Consider the following 23,384-nt stretch of genomic DNA (forward strand, 5'->3'; position numbering starts at 1 on the left):
CAATGCTAATGATTTACCACCACAGCCCAGTGAAAAATAAACAGCCATCCTAAAATTGTTTGTCCTCCTCTATTTCTTGTGTTACGGACCCAACCACTGCTTACTGGAGATGCAAACAGGTCTTTAACCTATCTCAAAAATAAGGGGGGAGGGGGGAGAGACATTCCTTGGGTGATTTATTTATAGAACTAGAGCAACACACACTAAAAAAATAATAATAATTAATGTACTTCTAATTTCAAAGGTTTTGTCGATACTACCTGTTGGCTGAGTTTTTTAAGGTAAGAGATAACACTGTAACTAAGTCCACAATCTAAATTATCTGATATCAGATTTGGAGCTCCCATCATCCTTAGGGCTTTCTTTAATGGCTATAAGGAAAACAAAATACACAAGAGTAAGAAGAGAATCAAATCTTTTTTCTTTCTTTCAAGAAATTGTTTGTTTGTTTGTTTGTTTTTTTAAAAAAAGTCTCAACAGATCAGTACATGTGAAATTAAGGCACAGCAGAGTTGGTGCTCCAGTATGCCGTGTTTTATTTTTATTTTTATTTTTTTTTTGGAAGCATGGATTCAAAGTCGTACATTCCAGTCGTTTAAAGCATCTCATTGTGGGTGTCTGGGCCACGGAACCAACCTGGCGCCCCCACCAGTTAAGAGCACAGAAGCTGGAGACCCTGATTGCCGGGATGATGCAAGTCCACAATGAGGCATCTTGCCCAAGCTATCCAGGTAATTCCATATTGCCCACCTAGTTTAATCAGCTTCCCTCCCACCTCTGGCTCAGCCAGATGCAGGGTTAAATGCTACCCTCTCCCTTGCTTATACTACTAGCAGTAGTAGCCCGGAGATCTGAAGTTAATGGACCCAGAAAGGGTGAAGGGGAGAAGGAGGGAAGGAGGGGGCTGAAAAATAAACCCCCCAAATCGGATATGCTAGGCGACAATTCCAAAACGGTTTTTTTTTTTAAAGGGGGAGTACTAAATTGCAAGCATTAAGAACTTCGGAACCCTGGCATGCAAGTCGTTTTACTCAGAAGACATGCAAAACGGATGTTCTCTCAAGGAACAGCCGTCAGCGGTTCGTTTGGGCCCATAAAAAGGACAAAACTACATACCACTAAGTAGTAAGGAGGCATGGTTTTTATGTAGCTCTCCAATGCCTGTCGCCACTTCAGATTTGGCTTAAGTTTGTGAAACTTGAAAAGGTCATCTGAAAAGAGGAGAAACAATCCAAGTTAAAAAAAAACTGCCCACCAACACTTGGACGTCAAAGTAACACAACTATTTCCTGAGCCACGACATTTTTCCCTTAAGAACCAAGATCCAAAGGGATGCCAAATCCCAATGTTGGAACTGACAAAAAGATATTTTTGCTTCTAAAGACACACAGAACGCGATCGTATGCTCCAACTCCATCCAGGGTTACCACATAAAAGTAACACGTCTTAAGAAAAGACAATTTGGCCTAGGTGTGAAGTCACTGGAGCAGGAGCAGGACAACCTGAGCTCTAATCCCGCCTTGAGGCAGAAGACAACGAGATAGACCTTGGACCATTCACTCTCTCAGCTCTCTAGGAAAAAAGGAATGACAAGCCACTTCCAAAAATGTTGGAACTGGTTGGACGTGTCCATGGAGCCACCAGTAGTCGTGTCTGACACAAAGGCAAAGGGGGGGGGGGAGAGAAATTGTGTTACTTTAGTTTGAGAGCTCTGAGGTAGGCCGGGGCCTGCTTCAAAAACGGTTCAGAAGCAGTGCTTCAAAGCAGGCCAAAACCCAGGACTTTTTCAAAGCTCTTTTCAAATTTCGGTCTGAAATTATTTTTCCAAGCATGCCATACAGCCTAAAACGGAAGCCAGGGTCTTTTCCTCAGCTTTCGGTGCAGTGTGTTCCCTTGCAAGCTTGAAGCGAATGGGATGGTGGGTACTCCCATGAACTGAGCAACGTTGATTGTTTTAAAATAGGTAACTAAGCAACAGATGGAATTCCTGATAAGCTCTTACTCAACTTTTCCTGATAGAAAAGGGACCTCAAACAAGCCATCGGGAACGTGTTACTTTTGGGAGACACAACTGGGTGGAAATTCTTCTTAGAAAATTCAACAGTTACTTGACAAAGCCAATCATCTGCCCCCAGCTAACTATCACCCCAGACGCGAAATCTCCATCTCATGCAAATCTGTAGCCTTCAACCGAAAACTGGGAAGGGCAAGTTAGAGAAGAGCCTTCATTTTAACATCTCCGTTAAGTATCTTTGCCAATCAGGCAAAGAAAAATATTCTCAAATTTTAATATAGCAAATATAACAATTGACAAAAAAAAAAAGTGGCAAGGAGCAGACAAAATCTGAGGAGCGGTCAAATCAAATCTATGTAGTTGGAAGCCAATAGGGATAATAAAACAGGAGCGATTTATCATGTAGGTTTTTTCACCTACACACATAAGTATTTGGAAAAAAAATATTAAAGAAGAATATCAAAGAGTTCCTGCTTTCTTTGACCTACAGGAACAGAGCAAGGTCTGAAGCAACAGGAAATCTCAAGTAAAATTATATACCCCCTCAAAAGGAGGGAGGAATAGAATCTCTTATTTACCAGCAGTTCTCTCTCCAAAATCACTCTTTCAAAATATACCCAAATGCACAATGTAGAGCACAAGAATAAGCAGAAAGTGGCCTTCTGAAATGGGAAGGCCAAAAATAAACTAATCCACAATCCATCTGAATTTTTGCAACGCTTTTGTTCCAAGGAAACAAGAGTGCTCAGAGGGATAAAAAAAATTTTTTAGGAAGATACTCAAAAGACTTAATCAGCAAGTAATTCAGTTGTGCTTCTGGATATATTCCTTAACTGAGGCAAGAAAGAGCACAAGGCAGACACACTTCCATTTATCATTCCCCTGTTTGCAAAAATTACCCAACCACAGAGCAAGCATCTTGACTGTGAGTCATGCAGCCTGGGATCTCCACCCTGCTGTTCAACATTTAGTCAGCTGGACTGAAAAATAAAGACCTAAAAAAATGAGCACGTGAAGCGAGGTACAGATGTTGAAAAAAGAATCAGCCTGACGTTTGTTTTCGGTTGTGAAAACAAGTGGCCGACAGAGAGAGAGAGAAAAAAAAAAGGCAGAGCTGTCAAACTTGTCAAGTGCAACTAAGAGGCTCAGAACTAGGTCTCTGTCACTTCCAAGGCAGGGAAATCCATGCACGTCTGAACCACAAGGCCGGGGACTTAGAAACGGAGCAGGACAAGGACTGGTTATTGGCCTGCACAATGAGCCAAGAGTCGGAGTTAATGGGCAAAGCTGAAATTGGGCTCAGTGACAAGAAGGAAAGCAGCACACACACAATCCCCGAGGTGTTTCCTTCCACAGCATTCACAAGTCAGAAACTAATTTTATCCTTTTAGGCAACGGCTAACCAACGGGATCTGCAATGAGCTCAGCTGGCACCTGAAAAAGGACTCGCGTTCTAAATTTGGGGGACAACTTCCGTAGGCAAAATGCTTACGTGTGAGTTGCCATCATCATCACTGCGGCAACTCTGAAGAAGAGGCTATCAAGTTTATACTGGGAGGAAGGATACTTGGGCACCTAGAGGCCATCCAGAGGCATTTGCGTTCAAACAGGGAGCCTGGACTCGGGTTAAAACGAAACGGGCTCCTCTTACCCAGACATTCTGCCTTCGGAACCAAAAACTGAACACGCAGCATGGCAACCTGGGTTTCCACGACCGAAGAGGTCGGGATCCAGGCTAATATAAATCTTTGTGAAATAAATCCACCCAGAGATAAGGTGCTTATTTCTTGCAAAAGAAGGGAACAGCAAGCTCGGTTTTTTCTTTTCTTTTCTTTCTTTTTTTTTTCCGCGTCCCCGATATTATTATAAACCCTTGGAAATTCTGAGCCCAAGTTCTCAAATGGAAAACAAAACACAGGGCTTTTAATATACATGCTGCTGCAAGAAATGTAGACACCACAGCCTGAAAAGAGGGAAAAGAATGGAGGTTGAACCTTACTCCAATTAAGGAAGAAGCTACGAGTCTAGGAGGTGAGCAGCATCAAACATGCACTGGCTGCAGGTGGCTCTCCTCCTCTGCTGCAGAGAAAAAAAGGGAGAGGGGGGTGTAAAAAGCCTCTTCTCCCAACGTAGCAGTTTGCAACACTTGGTACCCATCCCGTTTAAGAAAACGGCTGGCAAACATACAAGCACGGACACATATAGACAGACGTCGGGACGACCTTCCTACGATACGGGTGGGCAGGCGGGCGGGGCAGCGCTTACCGAGCAGAGGGAGCAGAACGGGATAGTTGTAAGGCATCACATAGAGATTGACACAGGTCAGACTGGTGCTGGCCTTTAAATAGCCAAAGGGGTGTCCGAGCTCGCTGTATTTTGCGCTGCTGCTCACGAAGACCTAGGGAGGAAGAGCACAGGGGAAGGGAGGAGAGTTAAGACACACCGGGCGGGACAGAGTGGCTGCGGCTTGCTATTGAAAAAAATAAGTGGTAAAAGAGGGGTGAACAGTCTGTATGTTGGTGAGATAAAAAGTTTGCCCGTATTTTTATAAAGAAGTAACTGCAGCTTCATGTCCTTTGATTTAAATGTCTGGTTTTTCTCCAGGGAACCGATAGCTTTCCCAGCACTGTGCTTGAACTGCAACTCCCAAAACACCCACTCAGTATAGCCACTGATGGCAAGGAGCGTTGTGCTCCTCTGTATCCAAAAAGGATCAGATTTGGGGGAAAAACATGATATATATATATATTAGAACAAAAGTGGCCTAGAGAGTTTGTTTCTCAATCTGCCCTATTTATTATCAAAGCATCACTTCATCATGCTAAGATTAGGGCCCTTTAATCCTAATTAGCCCACAATCTCTTTTATAATCACCTGTCAAACAATTCTCATATTATCAGTTGTCATTCGTGTTAACACGAAAGACAAATGCGGCTTTTCCTGAATTCTGGGTCCCAGAGAGGGTTTAATCATTTCTTTTTTTTTCTCTCTCTCTTTTAAACTACGTTGCTGGAGAGATATGTTACAGTGACCAATAAGGCTGGACAAGGGAGTGGAGAAACTGTAGAAGAGTTTCAGGATCCAGGTAAAAGACAGGGGACTGGAAGGGGGGGGAAAAAGGGAGATAAAATACATTCCCTCCACCCCTGCAAGTACTGTAGGGAGAAAAATGAAATTTTCCTGCCAATCCACTAACATTCTTACCACTCAGCAGCAGGCAATTCCACACAAAACTTGAGTGTTACCTGTGAAATGGATTATTACAAGAAGCCTGCGTGTGAAATGTCAAGGAAGGCTACCCATTTGCCTGCTCAGAATAGTATGGATGGTCTGAATGGCAGCCGGAAGAGGATGCTCTCTCCCTCAAAATCTTCAATTACGCCAAGAGTAATAAGGATTGAATTGGGGATCCTCTGCAGGTAACCCAGCGGTACCCAGCGAAGGACCGGACCAATGGGATTGGTTCGGCTTGTTTCCAAACCTTTTTAAATCTGTACGGCGTTAAAGGATCTGAAGAAACAGATCGCGCAAGTACCTGCCAGCACACATGAGACAACTTCCGTTCCAAGATGTATTGCGTTAAAGGCGACGGTTCTAGTTCGTACTTGTCAAATGGCAGTTTGTCAATCACCATGGGTTCGCAATCCACGCAGGAGAACCTCACCACCGGATGAGCTGTGCGAGGGGGCTGGAAAGGATGGAACAAGCAAAGAGTCAGAAGCGCTGCCAAAGGTTCAGTCCCAGCCCGTTCCAAAAAGTACTTAGGGCTAACCATTGTAGCTTAAGTCAATACATACATTCAGAGGTCATTACCAACTTTTTTTTTACAAGGTTCCTAACAAACCTCTATGAAGTTATAAAGTAAACTAGCACTGATGCCATTCAGTGTTTTTATTATGCTCAAGGTCCTTCACAGGTGATGTTTAAACTATTGGAAAGTCAGGTTTGTAGTACTTCCAGGAGATGGGAATGGATCTGAGGGACGGGACAACTCTAGGCCCTTTCAGACGAGCTTAGAACCTGTACTAAGAACACATCCGTTAGGATGTTGTCTCAACGAAGGGGCCCAGAATCCTCAGGAGTATCTTACATACCAGCGTTGGTGAATTCTGATCAGGCCAAAAAGATTCAGGAATTGGCCAATGGCCAACAGGCACCCCCGTTTTAGGGTTTGGACGCACATAGATGAGTTTATGACAGCTGTGCCATGACTGAGAACCGAAGGAATTGACAGGCCTTGTGGCATCCACCAGTCCATCTAAGATCCAAGGAAAAACAGCACAGTAAGAAATAGGGAGCATGAATATGATCGCCAGTTCTCTCTACACTGGAACAATGCAACAAAATAGAGGTTATAAATATTAGTGCAATTTCAATTTAATAAATTGGAGCACCCATCCAAAACCTAATTTGTATCATTTGTGTGAGTTCAAAGTCTTGGGGGTTTAACAGCCAGGTTCCTGTTTGAAGTAAGCAAAGATCCTTCAACCAAGACCTATTAAGCTGCGGGTCTACATAAAGCTTTGTTACCTTCCCCAATGTGAGGAGGATCTGGTCCCGATTTTTCAAAATTAATGACCACACCACTCTGAACCTTCTGAGCAAGGGATTCTAAGCATTGGTTCAACATGCGCTGGGTCCGAACACAATACGAGCGCCCTGGAATACAAAACAAGGAAACAGACAGGTTTTAAATCAGGCAAGTTACAAGAAACGTACTGCAGGCTTAAGAACTGAAGGAAGAGGGAGGCTGCATGATTTCATTTAAAGGTACTTCGGGGGGAAAAAAACTGGACTTGGAACGCTTTCAGAATCGAAGGAGGTGGTCATTTTTATTCCCATTTGATCCCAATTCTGGAAAGTTTTATATGGAAAGGGGAAAACAAGAATGACAAGGGAGTACCATGCTCCCTTGTTGACAGCATGTACAGCGGTTTTTAATTTGGTAAGGGATGTTTTTAAAATGGCTTTCTCTAATCGTATCTCGAAAGAAAAGTGTTTCTAGGGCCAGAAGGCAAAGTTTTATACGAAGAGTGCCTTGGATGTTCATGACGCTTCTTCTAGAACAGTGATGGCTAACCTTTTTCGGACCGAGTGCCCAAAGCGCGCCTGAATCCCCAAATGCAATGCGTGCGTGCCCCTGCATGTGCTCCCTGCGCCCCACCCCCCGTGCATGCATGCCAGAGACCCGAAGACCAGCTGGCTGGTGGGAGACGCTCGGGCACGCATGGTGGAGCTGAACTGGGGCGATGGCTCATGTGCCACCTCTGGCACGCGTGCCATAGGTTCGCCATCACGCTTCTAGAACAACCAAAGAGTATTATTAACAGGGACCTTCAGAGCAATCCAATCTTTGTATTTCTCCCATAGCTTGTTATAGTGACAAGTTTGACAAGGCCTTCAGAAGGGCAAGGTTTACTAGGAGATTACAAAATATAAAACCGTCTTCATAAACTCAACAAGGACCATTGCTATGGAGCTGCTGCACAGATGTTCCCAGAAAGCCAGCAGAGATTGTGGGGAAGAGAAAAGCCAAGGCACAACCCACAAGAGAGAACAAGTTGAACCAACTAAGGTTCAACCTTGTCTGCCCTGGCTAGAATCTCACACGGGGTTTCCTAGACTGCTAAACTGTGAAAGCTGGCTACCTCCAGTGACTTCACACATCTGTGTGATGGCAGACTCATCTGTGGGAACGCTCCCTAGCTGCTCGGGTTCCACTGAAGGGGCTCCGGGCAAGCGCAGCACGAGGGCAAACAGCCGTTGATCCCAGCGAAACGGTTCTTTGGTTAGCTCGCTACCAGGCAGGGGAGAATTCAGAGGCAGATGGAGCTGTAGAAAGAAGGAGAGAAACGTTTTAGCTAAGAGTCTGCCAGGACTCCACAAGCAAAGGTGGCCAAAATCACAGAGAGAGAGAGCACCACGTGAACAAAACAAACAATCCTGCATTTTTAGTAAGTCTTTGATTCCTTTATAAAGAGAGTGTTGACATTTTAATAGCAAACGTGCCACGTTCAGAGCATAGCAATTTAGTCGTATACCTTACTTACCTCCTCTTGAACAGAAGAAGTATTTGTCAGCTTGTTTCCATCTGTGATGGTAATTAAAATCGACGGCTCTAAAAAAAAAGGATTCCTCCCCTGCAGAAAGGAAGGGACAAAATGCCCAAATTAACACCTTCAAAGAATCAAAGAGGGTGATGCGTTCGTTGTTGAACTTAACCCCAAGGAGAGTCCTTACCCCAAGAAAAGAGGAACAAAAATACTGAATTTTTGTTTCTGGCTAGGAGGGGAGGGAAAGAGTTCAGTCTCCCTGGACAGGGTGAGGGGTTTCCCAAACGGCCCGTAGAATTTATTTTAAGCATTATCAGTAACCGCTCTGATCCCTTTTACACAAGAGCTCCTTTCAGATGACCAAGCGAGGGAAATTCAAGGCCAGCATCCCATTACCTGCCCGTAGTTGTCTATTCCAGAGACTAATCTGTTGAGGTTCAGCAGGTCAAAGGATGATCGCAGAGCCTGGCCCAGGGTGGTCAATCCGGACGCTTGAAGGTTTTTCAGTTCGTTCATGAAAGTGGCATGGTTTTCCTTCCATCCAGCCTAAAGGAGGAGCAAAGGCCACGTTTACTTTGTGACGGCCAAGAAAAAAGGGCTTCAAAACAAGTTGTTACTATTTTACTGAATAGGCGCGATGCAAGAATGCAAGTGATGAGGAACAATTCATTCAGGTAAGCACTGGATGAGCTCAGCTGCCTGAAGGACTCCAGTTCCAGGCTGGCCTTCCACTGCCCCCACTTTACTGAGAAGGCAACGTGGCACACCTTCCTTTTCTGCCGTTTCAATGGCTGGCAGCAGCATCTTTCAGATCTCATTCCAATAGGTTTAATTTAAGTGAATGGCTACAAAGAGCCTTTGAATCACGGCTAATCTTTTAAGGGCTACTACATTGAATTGCCAAGCGTCACTGGGCAGGGAACATCCGCCAAATAAGCCATTCTATTTCATAGTCAAGAGTCCTGGAGAGTAATTTTTTTTCACCCCTGGAAAAAACGGTAGTAGAATATGGGAACTTTCCCAGGCTTTTAATTTTTTTTTGGTGGAAAAATAAAGGAACGTGGCCAGATTGTTATCCGAAGCCTCGGAATCACTGGACATAATTTCACTCTCTGTGAAAAAAGTTCTATCGACATCACACAATTTTCCTCCTTAGCCTCTGCCATGTTCAGCACATAAAAAAAGACTTTTTTGTACCCAGATATCCACCGGTTGGAGAGCCATTTTTTAAAAATTCCAGAGCGAAGTTACTTATCAAATAGATGTGAGGTATTTAACTGCAAATCCTCCTTCTCCCAAGAAACAGGTCTTCTCAGCATGCCAATGATGAACCTGTTCTAAGCTTTTTGTTCTCAACTTGCAAGTTGCTGTTAACATTTGCTGGAAACATTACAAAAGATTTAGGAGACAAGCTTTTTTAGTGGCTGCCATGATCTCATCTCTCCACACCCTACAACTCACCATCTTCAACTCTAGCCCTGTTTAAGATGCAGAAAATGTGACTGAGCAAAGTGTCGCAATTCCCTATCACTCTACTGTCAATACCCAATTTTAATCTTACAAATTAGATCTTTGGGTCTAAAACATTTTCCCAATAAAACTCTCAATGAAGGATCCACTAAGTGAGTAGCAAAATATCCCCAATACAAAAGCAGCAATTAGTGGCTTAACAAAAATTTAATTCACTAACTAAGAGCCACCCAAATAAATATAAATATCAACTTTAAAATCCAGGAGTGTGATAAACCGTTATTCTCCGGAAAAGATCGTTTTGGTTTAAATACTAACCAAGTCAAATTAATATATTATGGGCAGCAACTTAATACAAAAATGTGTACAATTTCATTTCAAGAGCTAGACAATGCACTGCAAAACACTGACCAAATTAACGGAGTTTGCATTTTTAAACCATTTTTAACATTTTAGTACAAGACCCACCTAACTAAGGAGCAACATCTAGCCAACTTTAGCTGGATCTTGAAATGCTAAGGGCAGTCAGACATGGTTAGCACTTTCATTGGGAACGCCAAAAAAGCCAAGAGCTCAAAAGTAGCTCTTGAGAAGTAACCCATCTCTCCAAAATGGTGATACCAAATTACTGCATTTTTGCCCCCCATGGAACAAGTGTGGGAAACTGAAGGCCGCTTTTGAGAGTTTATAGAGAGATGAAGTGGTGTGATTCAGGTATTGGACCACAACATCAGATCTAGATTGTGGCTCAGGTTTATTCAAATTTACACAAATGCATCTCGGCGTATATATTTGCAGCTATTAAAAATCTGAGTAACCACAGCCTCATTACTTGCAATATTCTCAATACATCATGTATGTTCCGGATACCTGACACCAAGTACACCATATTACACCAGGGAGGTTACTTGATGCCACACAACCTCCAGAGGGGCTGGAAAGGTGGTATGATCACAGGGCGTTTAGAGAACCAACTGCCCTTTCTCCCTCCTTCCTAGATCATCAGAAAAAGCGATGAATAACCTGCAAAATAACCCAGTAGATAATTCTCCCAAATATTTGTTCTGAACAGATAGAAATTGAATTAACCAATGTATTTGCTCAGTCGTGAATGCGTGAAGGCAGGATATACTGTAGATCAGTGGTCCCCAACCTTTTTAACGCCGCGGCCCGCTGAGCGCGCGCAGGGGTGGGGCCACGGCCCAGGAGCTTTTGCGCACGGCAAAGTGCGCAAAAGCGGCCGGGGGACATGAACGCTGCAGCGCAAAGGCTCCTGGGCCGTGCGCTGCAGCGTTCATGTCCCCCGGCCGCTGCGCGGCCCGGTGCCAGGTACTCCACGGCCCGGCACCGGTCCGCGGACCGGGGGTTGGGGACCACTGCTGTAGATCACTCCTGATCCCAGTTTTTGGGTACGTCTAGTCTAGTGGAAAGAAGGGCTGGGGGTGACATGATAGTAGGGTTCCAATATTTGAGAGGCTGCCACAAACAAGAGGGGGCTCAATCTATTCTCAAAGCACCTGAGGGCAGGACAAGAAGCAACAGATGGAAACTAATCAAGGAGAGAAGCAACCCAGAAATAAAAGAGAAATTTCCTGATAGTGAGAATAATTAATCAGTGGAATGGCTTGCCTCTAGAAGTTGTGGGTGGCTCCATCATTGGAGGCTTTTAAGAAGAGACTGGACAGCCATTTGTCTGGAATCGTATAGGACCTCCTGCTCAAGGATTGGACAAGAAGACCTCCACGGTCCTTCCCAGCTCTGTTATTCTGTTATTCAATGCTAGCTATTTGTCTTTTGTTACAATCAACCCCTTATGCGAGAAAAACAAACTATAATTCACCCTTTTAAATCCACTGCTGCAGCCTAACAAGAACCCCTACCCCGCCCAAAAAAATGACATCTGTTAGAAGCTGGAGCCCTGCAAATGAAGAGACAAGTGTTCCTTCCAACAGAGAAAAATAACCACAGAGGTGTGCCTTAAGAATGACACACTGAAAAACAAGGAGGGGCATGATTAACTTGGCAAATTGCCAGAAATCTCCCCCCCCCCCACTTTATCCCAAAGGGCAGTGGTTGGGCCTTGTGAAGATCCAATTTTCATTAGACCTTGATGCTCCAAGCAGCTGTATCTCCCTAGACCAGCCTTTGCTGGCTGGGGAATTCTGGGAGTTGAAGTCCACCAGGCTTTTGCCAAGGTTGGAGACCCCTGCCCTAGACCAAGGTGTCCAACCTTGACCACTTTAAAACTTGTGGACTTCCAACTCCCAGAATTCCCCAGACAGCCCTGCACAGCTGTCTGGGGAATTCTGGGCTTTGAAGTCCACGGGTCTTAAAAGTGACCAAGGTTGGACACTCCTGCCCTAGACTAACCAGATGGCACTCAGCAATTAAACCACCACCCAAAAAAATAATAATAAATTGCCATGGGCAAATTTTTACCCAATGGCTCTTGGTACACGGTGCTCTTTGAAAACTCGCAAGCCAAGTTTTGCAACCTTTCATTAAAAACACCACACCCCGATGGAGTCACACACCACCATGGCAGCTAATTCGAGGAACAATACAAGCCTTCCACATCATACTTCCAAAGGTCAGAGAGAGAGAGAGAGAGAGGAGCAGAAGGACCTGTTGAAGAGGTGTAGGGGAGGTGCTCCCTCTCTGCAAACAAATTAACATAAACAAAGGATTTAACCAGAGACAGTCCCTGCCTTAAGCCAGCTGAAAAGATTCTACCATGAATCGTGGGCAGGAAATTTCGTCTTCAGCTCACATTTTTTAAACACATTCAAGTATGGCCAGACTGGCTCATAAGCAATGATTTAAATAATTGAAATCTCCTTTTGAAGGTCTTCTATACAGGTGGTCCTCTGACTTATAACCATTCGTTTAGTGACCCTTTGAAGTTACAATGGCACTCAAAAAAAAGGGACGCTGCAGTATCCCCGTGGCCACGTGATTAAAATTCGGATGCTTTGCAACCAAACTTGTATTCATGTTTGCAGGGTCCCAGGGTCCTGCAATCCCGTTTTGCAATCACCTTCTGACAATCGGCAAGGTAGATTCATTTTATTGCCATGTTACTAATTTAACTGTGGCTAGAAAGGTTATAAAATGAGGAAAAACCCAAATGTCTCACTTACTCTGTAATTTTTGTAAGTTGAGGATTATCTGCACTTGCTAGGAATGGCCCTAGAATGGTTGTAGAATAGCGGGCTACAATTTATGTAGATTCTGCTCTTAATGTTCGCCCCTAAAGGCCTGTATCTAATTCATTCAACCTGATAACATTTTTCTTCACTTATGGACTAGAACATTTTGTTGAAGTTACTTCCACAAAAAGATGTGGAGACTCTAGAAAGAGTGCAGAGAAGAGCAACAAAGATGATTAGGGGATTGGAGACTAAAACATATAAAGAACGGTTGCAGTAACTGGGTATATCTAATTTGATGAAGAGAAGGACTAGGGGAGACATGATGGCAGTCTTCCGATATCTCAGGGGCTGCCCCAAAGAAGAGGGAGTCAAGCTATTCTCCAAAGCACCTGAGGGCAGGACAAGAAGCAATGGGTGGAAACTAATCAAGGAGAGAAGCAACTTAGAACTAAGGAGAAATTTCCTGACAGTGAGGACAATTAACCAGTGGAACAACTTGTCTCCAGAAGTTGTGAATGCTCCAACACTGGCAGGTTTTAAGAAGAGATTGGATAACCATTTGCCTGAAGTGGTGTAGGGTTTCCTGCCTGGGCAGGGGGTTGGACTAGAAGACCTCAAAGTCCAAAATCAGTGATTTGGGAACAATTCCTGGAACGAAGGAGAATCTACATGTGTCAGGATAAGGTTGCAGGATCCAATCTGGGCCGGTCCCTGGGACCAGAGCTTTTGTCCTTTGAACTTTCGGACTCATGCTCTGAAGATGGGCTCCAGTACAAGTCCGAAAGCTCAGAAGACAAAACCTGGTGGTCCCGGTGACCAGACCAGATTGGACCCTGCACAACTGTTGGAAGACAGTACATCCCAAAGACTCCGTCTGCATTTGCCAGAAGAGCTGCTACTCCACAATGCCTTAGGCCTGATTCTGTTTCCCGGTACCCAGAAAGTTGCTCTCAGAACTTAAATTTATTAGGGAGGGAGTGATCGGGAAAACTGCATTTGTGATGGAAGGTTTAACCGTCTCCACAGGCTGCAAACCCCAGGGAATCCCAACACACGTGGCGATGAGGTTGAGAAGAAAAATGGCTAACTGTAAAAAAAAAAAAAAAAAGGCTAGGCAAACACAGATGATCGTATTTCTAATACCTAAAGATAATTTTTCTCATCAGGAAACCAAGATTTAGAACAGAACAGAATAAGAGTTGGAAGGGACCCTGGAGGTCTTGTAGTCCAACCCCCAGCTCTGGTTAAATTTAGTACCGTCCTAGGCGAGATTTAATCTTCTCAAGCAGCCATAAAAGTAAATGTATGTGCATTAAATTCTTAAGGCAGGCAAAACTAGGCTTTTGGGAAGCTAGTATACTGAAAAATCATATGCAATTCTAAAATGAATAACGAAGGGGATGAGCTGCAGGGTATTAGCCTTTTTGGTACTTCCTGCCCCACCTGGCTTCAGATTTGACAAGATATTTAAAATGTATTCCACCAAGTTAATTTATTTTTATCTTATTATTCCAATTCTATAGTTGCTCTCCTTTTATTTTTAGAACTGTCCCCGGCCAGGTGTTATAAAGGTGTAAGGGACACTAAAATTAACATGTTTTGCTTAAGTGTCCAGAGAAGGCTAAATTGTTCTCTGCCGATGTTAAGGAATGCTTAACCAAAGCCATTTTTCAAAATTGTGATGTGAATTTACTCCTGGACCATCCCTAAATTCCATCAAGGGAGTCCACATGCAATTCCATATCTGAGGGTTCCCGAGTTTTAACAACGGCTCACAACTCACTATTTCCGATGCCACAACCTTTTACAAGTGCAAAGGCATGTATTTTGGAGGAGTTACGAAACTCTCCAAATTGGTCACATGTGACAAGAGTTCTGCTTTGTGTTCCTCGAGAAAGAAAACATCCATTTGCCATGAAGGGTTAAAAGACACTAAATTCCATTTTCAGTTGCCACTTACATCGAGAACGTCTACTCCATTTTGAGGCATATAAAGGCAAGCAGCTTTGGAAAAAGAAACAGGAAGAGCCTTCCTGACCAGAGTGTCACGAGAAGTTTCCGATGACAAGATCCGGAGAGACTAGCCAGAACAAGTCTTGCCAGCAGCCAGCTCTTCAGAGCAACAGATGACGTAGGGAGACCCAGAGGTGTGAACCAAAGCCAAGTCAGAGAACTACATGCACAAGTTTGCGTTGGCACAATTACATGCAGCCAAATGCAGATGTCTTGGTTGCTTCCCTCCATTCTTAACATCTGCAAAAGCCTTCAGTTGGATTTCTGGTGACCGGTTAAACCAGGGATCTGCAACCTTAAACACTCAAAGAGCCATTTGGACCCATTTTCCACAGAAAAGAAAACACCGGGAGCCACAAAACCCTTTCCGTGCCTGACTATTTCTTGAGCGGCCACAAAACTAGCATATGTAGTTGAATTAAACATTCTACTTTCTTCTGAAACTTTTTCTTTTCTTGGATTTATCCATGGTTGGCCTACCGGGGGTTGAAAAGATCAATAAATCGCATGACAGCAGGTGTCGCACATTGGCGGTTGTGACGCATATTTTGAGTGATAGGGAGCCTCAGCAAAGGGGTGAAAGAGCCACATGCGGCTCCAGAGCCGCAGGTTGCTGACCCCTGGGTTAAACTGTGCGCTTTCTTCCACAGCCCCCTCTATTTCTCTGCCATGAACTGCTAAGATTATCTGTAGGCATTTTTGTTCTGCCAGACCCATTTCATCCCCATTTTAAAAGTTTCATTCAACTTTTAAAATTCTGAAGCCGCCCACCAGAAACACAATATTTCACAGGGAGAAGGGAAAAAAAGGAGAGAGCTTCAACCAGAGAGAGAGATTTAAAGACCATGGATTAGTTCTTCATCCAATCTGGAGGGACCTACCAAAGGATTATTTTGCTATTCAGGCAATACAAGGCGGAAGGGCTACTCAGAGATACTGGTATTTTTTTTCCCCTATAGGTGTTTCAAAATTCTAACTAAATCTCACAGGGATGTAAGACTACTTGGGGAAAACAATGCAGCCCTGCAATATGGAATTTCGATCGCTGGGCCATTCCAAAATTTGGTACAGATTGTAGACCTTTTGGTGCAAGCAGATAGTGAATTCAGGAAAACAGATACGAAGATGGAGAGGGGATGTTTTTCGGCTTTCTGAATGCTTGTTTACGATGTGGGATTTGCCCAACAGCTCTAAAAATCCAAACAGCCTTCAAAATACAGGGTGCTCCATTTCTATAAGACAAAACTCGTGCGTGAAAAAATAAACTGAAGAGCAAAACCTATACGCAGAAGCTGAACAGCTTTTTGCCATGTTGAGAATTATGGTCTCAACTCATCAAAATAAAGAGGATGAGTCAATGAGATTGACCTGATTACAGATCTGTTTTGGGGGATTTCTTAGAAGATGAACTCAATGGTGCTATTTGAGAGCTCAGCGACAAATTAAACCCTATATGTGGTCTGAATGGAGACCCTTCTTAGACCCTGTGTCCCACAGGCCAAAGATCATCACGAGTCAGACAAGAAAGAAGGGAGCGTCTGGTTCTTTTGCAACGTTCCCTATAAGCCTGCAATCAGCCATCGATTACACTTCTTTCTTAAGGATCACTGCTCTTTATAGCCCGTCCAATGTAGCTGAACACTTTACTTGGGAAATGTAGGTTTTATGAAAAAGCTGGCCTAGAAGTTCTTGAAGTCAACTCCTTCTCTTATTGGTTAGCTTTGAAGTTATCCTTCTTACAGATTAGTTATCGGCGCTGCTACAATAAATATTTGCACTCACTCAACTGGACTGTTAAGTGGCAGAGGAAGCAATGGCCAAAACTAAAATCTAAGATGGGGAATGGTTAGATTACATACCTATTGGCTACCTACATTGCCAACCACAAATATAGCCTTTACACCTGATAGAATATGTGTAGCTCAGGGTTAAGTTGTGGGGTCCTTGGTGCTCTCGGAGCTCAGTTTGTTTTCTGGCAGACGTTTCATGACCCAACTAGATAACATCATCAGTGCTAGCCTTTATATCTTCTGGTTCACTTCTTTCAATAACGTGGCTGCAGGATCACAATTAATATTTAATGCAGTATCCTCAGCAACTAATTATGATTTTGTCTCTGTAGCGTGTTCATGTTTGGTATTTTTCTTCTATTTCCACCACCAACAGCACCAGAGACTTTGTAACGGGCTTTGCAAGAAATTTATTCTCAATCCTAATTTACAGGATTGTCAGCCTAATCTGGGACAAGAAGTGCCATTTCAATATCTTTGGCGTTCTGGGAGATCGCTAGAAACCTCAATTTAGTAAGGATTGGTGCAAAGCAAAGTTAAAGAGGACTGTTTAAGAACATGGGCAAGAAAAGGAAAGTGTGACTGAGATATTTTCAATGTTTTAAGGGAGCTGATTGTACTTTTTTTAAAGTGTATCTTGTTTCCAGGAAAAGTAGAAATGCTTCCCTTGGGTTTCCTCAGTTCAACTTCAGCCATGGGGCTCAGTAGGTGGCCCTGAGCAACTCACTTTTTTCTGACTCTCAATTCTTCTTGAAAGATGGAAGAATGGCTGTAAAAATAACAATGCAAACCATAGTGAAAACGTCTGAAAACTACAAAAATATATACCGTTTCCAGAATGGCATGTGTGCCCCTTTGACGAATTCCAGTCTTATTTTTGGCTGACAAAGATAAATTGTTTCTGACGAACGATTAAGAAATCAAGAACTCTCAGAGCATATTTCAAAGAGAGCTACTGAAATGGACAATTATTCTTGGGATACATTTTCAATATGTTTGCATTAAGGAAATAACAAAGAGATGCACAATGGTAGCTGAAATTGTAACAACGGGCACTCCTAGTTGTTTGAAGCAAGCTTTAAGGATATAGAGAAAATTGTTTTCTCTGGAGGCAAAGTGAAAAGAGACAAAAGACAGAATCTTCTCCTCAGTGGTGTCAGAAGAAAATGGAAACCTAACTTCCAACAAATTTTTTGATCATTTCCTGATCAATTCACAGTAGACAAGCGAAAGGAACAGGCTTCTGCACCCTGTTCCAAAAATTAAGGATACATTGTCAGTTCAGTTCAGATTCCATTTTCTCTTACTGCACAGGTCCAGAGTTTTAAAGATTTTGAAAATGCTACCAGACAATTGTTTTATTTTAGTTCTTTGGGAATGTGGCCAACGGGCAGTATTGCAGACCCGTTAACTTTGAGACCCATTTTTATCAGAGGGTCTTATGGCAACCCAAGCAATTTTAAGCTTTGTATAAGAATGAACATAAAAGAAAATGGGCTCCTAGCAGGGAATCCTTTTCTCAGAAAGAGGAAGCAAACTTTACAGCTGATCTTCAACCAAGGAAACTGAAAGGAATTCATTCACAATACTTAAGACTGAAGGGCATGACGAGAAGAACAATTTCTGTTTATGCAGACAGAGGTGGGATTAGCAACAAGGAAATTGGGAGGAGGAGGAGAAACTGAAGAACTTTCCCAGAAACAAGGCTGAAGCCTTTATGGCCCTGCCAAAAGGAAAAGATGACAGAAGTAAGGGGAAAGGAAAGCCACAGAACTGCTCTAGGTCTCCTTCTTCCGTCTGTTAATCAGCTGGCTACCAGAGGGGATGGAGGCGGTCTCATGCCCCATTGCAGTTACTCTCTGGAAGTGAAGGGTGTGGAAAGGAATTGGAAAGCTTTGAAAAATGATCTGATCAGGAGCTCTTTTTAAGCAAGATGGGAGACAGATTGTTGTTTGTACAGGTGCTTGATTGCCATGTAAGGATAAAATAGGCCCCTATCTGGAGATTAATATCTAGGACTGATTTAAAATGTAACTTAACACAATTAGAGTCATCCTTATTCAGTTCAGGATTTAGGATGGTAGAAGTAGTGGGGGAAGGGCAGAATTTCAAGGCAAAAACTACTTTATCGTATCAAAAAACTGTACCCTGGCACAGAAGCCAGATTATGCTTCCGAGCACCTGTAGGGAGTCTTATTGAAAGTGAATTTAATTGTGCATTTTTATGATAAAAGTGTTGCTGTTTACGAGCACGACGAAAGACCACCTTCCGGGGAAAAATAGGTCAGAGAAATTTTGGATTTTTTAAATCTACAGGTCAAGCTTTCCCCATCTGGAGCCCTCCTGTCTTAAGCCATAGTGAGGAGGAGATGCCTTACATGGAGGCTCAATGGAGATGCTTGAGGGGAAAAGATGTTTTCTATGAATACAGCAGGGACACCATGAAGATATGTGAAGGAAGGAACACTTGTTCATTTGTTTGGTTTAGAGGAGAGTAGAAAGAGGAGATGGTGAGTTTTAGTCCCAGCTTAGCCATGAAAGATGGCTGAGTGACTTTGGGCCAATCACCAGGTGACTATGAAATCTAGTTGCACCTTCGGATGACGCTGGGCCAATCCCTAGGAGACAGCGAGTTCTAGTCCTGCCTTACCAACGAAAGCCAGCTGGCTTGACTTTGGGCCACTCCCTCTCTCTCACGCCAAACCACCTCACAGGATGGGGAAAACAGGAGGAAGGTACATTGGACACGTTTGCCAGCTTGAGTTATTTATAAAAATAAAGGTGGGATAAAAATAAGTAAAAGGTGTGGGGACACCTAGAGAAGGCAAAGAAGCCAGAAGTGAAGTGCTCTCCTGATGAACTCTGATGCTCCTCTTCCTGGGGTGGCTAGGATTATTATTATTATTATTGATCATCACAATCAGCCAGATGTTCAGACTGGATTTGGCATTTTCGTCTACCTATAGAGCAATGGTCACCAACCAGTGGTCTACAGACCACTGGTGGTCCGTGAGAAAATTTTGGTGTTCCATAGAAAAATTATTTGCCTTTTTATATTGCACTAAATACTATTTATCTTTTTTAAAAAATTCGTATTAGTGGTCCGTGGGATTTAAAATTATGAATTTAGTGGTCCCCTGAGGTCCGAAAGGTTAGTGACCCCCACTATAGAGTCCTTACCAAGGACCCACGATTATTATTTCTATTGCTATTATTATTATTATTATTACTGGTGGTATTATTTAGACTGAATCTAGCCCTGCAGAGGTCAAGAGAGAAAGATAGATAGATACGGTGTTTCCTCGAAAATAAGACCCTGTTTTATATTTTTTTGAACCCTGAAATAAGTGCTTGGCCTTATTGTCATGCACTTAAAAGCCTGATTGGGCTAATTATCAGGGGATGTCTTATTTTGGGGAAAACATTAGGTAGAGATAGATAGATAGATAGATAGATAGATAGATAGATAGATAGATAGATAGATGGGACCTAAGCAACCAATAACCCTTAGACTTCTATACCGCTTTCCCAGTGCTTTCCAGCCCTCCCTAAGCAGTTTCCAGAGTCAGCCTCTGGTCCCCCCCAACCCTCCGGGTCCTCATTTTACGACCTCCACAGGACAGAAAGCTGAGTCCATCTCCAGCTTCCTGAGGGGCTCGAACTGGACCTGCATCCTTTTTTTTTTTCCCCTTGGCATCCTCTGCACCCAGGTGACCTTCAGGGACAGACCCTCCCAGGGAGAGACAACCAAGCCCCCCCCCCTCCCTCCCTCCCCCCCAAGGCCAGCCCTGTGTGTGTGTGTGTGTGTGTGTGTCGGGGGAGGAGGGTCGTGTGAAGGGCTCCGCGTGTGCCTGGGAACGGAGCGGCAGAAGCCCCCTCCCCAGGCGGGAGGGAGGGAGGAGGGAGGGAAGGGAGAGGAGGCGGAGGGCCGCCGCGTGGTGGGGCGTCGGGCGGGCCGGCTCTCCTCCTCCTCCATCTCAGCAGCGCCCTCAGCCTCCCTCTCTCTGGCTGGCTCGCCCGCCGCCGCCGCCGCCTCCATACAAAAGCAAAATGTCCGCCGCCATCTTCGCAGGCAGCCAGTCAGTCAGGGGCCGCCTGGCCTCTTTCCCTCCCGGGGGTGGGGAGGGGAGGAAGGAGGAGGAGGAGGGGGGGAGGGGGCGAGGGAAGGGGCTGCTGCTGCCGCCCCCCCCTCCTCCTCCTCCCCCCCCACCCCCGCTTACCTTGATGCAATAAGGCGCCTCGTCGAAGGTGACCAGCATGTACCTGTCGCCGCGGCTGGCCGGGTCTCGGGCCCTCAGCTGAGGAGAGAGAGAGAGAGAGAGAATTGGGGGGGGGGGAGAAGAGAGAAGAGAGTGAGTGTGTGAGGTGAGATGAGGGAGGGGGGGCGCTGAGGGAGGGAGGGGGAGGGAGGGGAGCCGACACGCGTTGGCCGGTGTTACGTGTGAACGTGCTTGGCGGGACGCGCGTCAGGCAGGCCCGGGCCCCACCTTCATGAAGAGCTCGACGGCGCCCTTGGCCACGTCCAGGTAGCTGGTGCCCAGATACGCCCGCTGGTTCATGGAGGCGGACGTGTCTATGAGGAAAAGGAGGATCGGCATGGTCCGCGAGAGCCCCGCGGCGGCCAAGGGCGAGGGCGCCCCGCTTGACGCCTCGCCTCCTCCTCCTCCTCCACCTCCTCCACCAACAACGCGCTCCCCGCTCCTGGCTCCGGCCGGCCTCCCCTGCCCTCCCCTGCCAGCGCTCCGCCTGAGCGACCCTCCGCTCCGGCCGCCGGGAGTCACTGAGCGGCTCCCAACTTCGGCTCGCTCGCTCCCTTGCTTCGGCGGCGGCGGCGGCCGGCGCCGCCCCTAAGGGGGAGGGGCGAGGAGGGGGGCACGTGACCCCCGGGCGGCCTCCCGTTGGCTGCCGATTATGCCGAGATTTGCATAGGGGGCGGGGGGACCGCGCTGCGGCAGGCAGGGCGGGGAAGCCGAGCGGCGCTCCGAGGGCCTTCGGGGGCATGATTGGCAGTCGGGGGAAGGGGCGGGGCCAGGGACGGCGCGGCGGCGGCTGCTCTGCTCAGCTCCGCAGAGGGGTCGGGGGGAGGGAGGGAGGCGGACGCGGGTCCCGGTCGCTCGTGGGGATGCTGACTTCGCCTCCGCGGGGCAGCGAAACGGGAGCCCCCGCGAGTCTCCGGGGCTTCCCCTCCCGAGTTGGGGGATCCGTAGCTCCCCGCAGTTGAGGCGATCTCCTCCGGGATCGGGCCCTTGATAGGATCGGGCTGCGCCCCCGGAGCCAAGCCGAACGCCCCGTTCCCCCCCCCCGCAGCTTCTGCTGCCCCCAAAGGCCCGGGAGCCTCGTTGCTTCTCGGGCAGTGCCGCCTCTGCCGGGGTCTCGAGGCCGGGAGACCCCCGTCCCTTCCCTCCCTCCCGGCACCGCTGCGCCAGGTTGGGCAGGTCGCAGCCTTGGGGGCATTTCAGGGGGTCTTAAGGTTCACACACTGCCGAGCGCGCCTGGGTTTTGGGACCCGTGTGAAATGCAAAACCAACCGCGGCTTTAAATGCAGGGTCGGTGGTCCCTGCAATTAGCCCTTCCGAGCGCCTCGATCCAGGCTCGGACAAGTCAAAACTCGTTGGGACGAGCCTGGCTGATAAACCGGCCCGGTGGCCCAGCCGCTTCTCCCCCAGATCGGCTCTTGGAAGCAGACGAGGCTAAAACGTGGCTATTTCGATTGCTTCTTCAACCCCCCCCCCCTCCCCGAAAGCTTTCAAGGTGGTTTGATTTGGAGGCGCTCCCATTCTTGCCTCCTTTGTGGGAATGGCTCGTTTCCTGTTTTGCATTAATGCCAGGTCCGACTGGAACCAGCGACATAAAATAAAAAGATTCTTGCCCTTAGAAAAATCGACTTGCGGCTCCTTTCAAAAATAGGTACCCCAGACCCTTGACTCGAACATAATTGTTTTGTAAACATACATGCCAACTGTACTGGAGCAAAGGAAAGAAAAATATTTTGTTTGGGGACCATCTATTCTCAACATCCTTTCTTTTCTTGTTTTTGTACTCCTGGATCTTTGCCATTGGTGAAAAGCCAAGCTGTTTGGGGCAGTGTTAAATAGAGAGGTATAAATATATATATATATATTTATCCTGAGCTGGGATGGGGGTAAAATTGGGAGTGATCTAAATAAATCAAATAAAACCTAACATGGGGCTTCACCGGTGGGGCAGAGCAACAAAGGGGAAGCTGAGCATTAGTCACTTCTAATCAGTAGATGACAAAAATGTAATCCTTATCTGGGGTTAAAACGGCTTCCTTTAAATAAATGTCTTGTTCTAGGGTTGGATGGAATTTCCCTACCCAGCAAGAACAAGGTGAGAAAAACAAGGCACCAAGCAATAAAACAAAAAGCTAAAATTTCGTTAGAGGTATAAATGCTAAATTAAAGTCTGGTTTCTCTTTCATAAACACCCGCCAGACAGGAAGTGGATAAATGAAAGGCAGCAATTGTGGAGGCCAATCTGACAGTCTTCCTAATCCTTGTGTCCCCCACCCTCAAAATACAAGTCTTAAAGAGAATAATCTAGCGCTAAAACCGTGTTTACCTGTAGCTTGTCTTGAGATTACCCATAGCTGGTATCCGACTGCCAAACCTGACCTCCAACATTATGCCACCTGCTCCATCATCGTTTTGCAGAAAAATAATTTGAGAAAAATTTATTGAGAAAAAGATGGGAAGCCATTCAGGTTTTGTTGTTGCTGTCAAGAGAGATGACTTAATTCTCATTTTTGGAATAGCTTTTCGTGGTGCAACAAGAGTGTTCTCCCTTGGTAGAATCACTTCAGCACTTCTAAGGGGAGTGATAACAATTTAATTACTGTTGGCAGAGCTGTCTTTATAATGAGATCAGTGCA

General features: G+C 45.5%; 1 protein-coding gene across 3 annotated transcripts in view; it reads right to left on the reverse strand.

Annotated features, from left to right (window-relative positions):
• LOC117679584 (integrator complex subunit 6-like) overlaps positions 1-21,335 on the reverse strand; it is a 30,919-nt gene extending 9,584 nt beyond the window's left edge. For 2 of the 3 annotated variants that reach the window (XR_004595411.3, XM_034441645.3), the window contains exons 1-11: positions 20,980-21,335; positions 20,713-20,790; positions 8,464-8,613; positions 8,065-8,154; positions 7,663-7,846; positions 6,545-6,673; positions 6,109-6,272; positions 5,550-5,702; positions 4,280-4,412; positions 1,117-1,211; positions 261-371 (exon numbers count right to left, since the gene is read on the reverse strand). Coding sequence is in view for 2 of the 3 variants with exons in the window: in XM_034441645.3 (XP_034297536.1) it covers positions 261-371; positions 1,117-1,211; positions 4,280-4,412; positions 5,550-5,702; positions 6,109-6,272; positions 6,545-6,673; positions 7,663-7,846; positions 8,065-8,154; positions 8,464-8,613; positions 20,713-20,790; positions 20,980-21,090 (1,398 nt within the window). In the remaining variant the exon portion in view is untranslated. The remainder of the gene's footprint in view (positions 1-260; positions 372-1,116; positions 1,212-4,279; positions 4,413-5,549; positions 5,703-6,108; positions 6,273-6,544; positions 6,674-7,662; positions 7,847-8,064; positions 8,155-8,463; positions 8,614-20,712; positions 20,791-20,979) is intronic. The other variant, XM_034441644.3, reaches the window with a different exon arrangement.
• Positions 21,336-23,384: the final 2,049 nt, after the last annotated feature.

Source organism: Pantherophis guttatus, chromosome 12 (assembly GCF_059756535.1).
Source record: "Pantherophis guttatus breed Tessera chromosome 12, ASM5975653v1, whole genome shotgun sequence".
In the NCBI taxonomy this organism is placed as follows: domain Eukaryota; kingdom Metazoa; phylum Chordata; class Lepidosauria; order Squamata; family Colubridae; genus Pantherophis; species Pantherophis guttatus.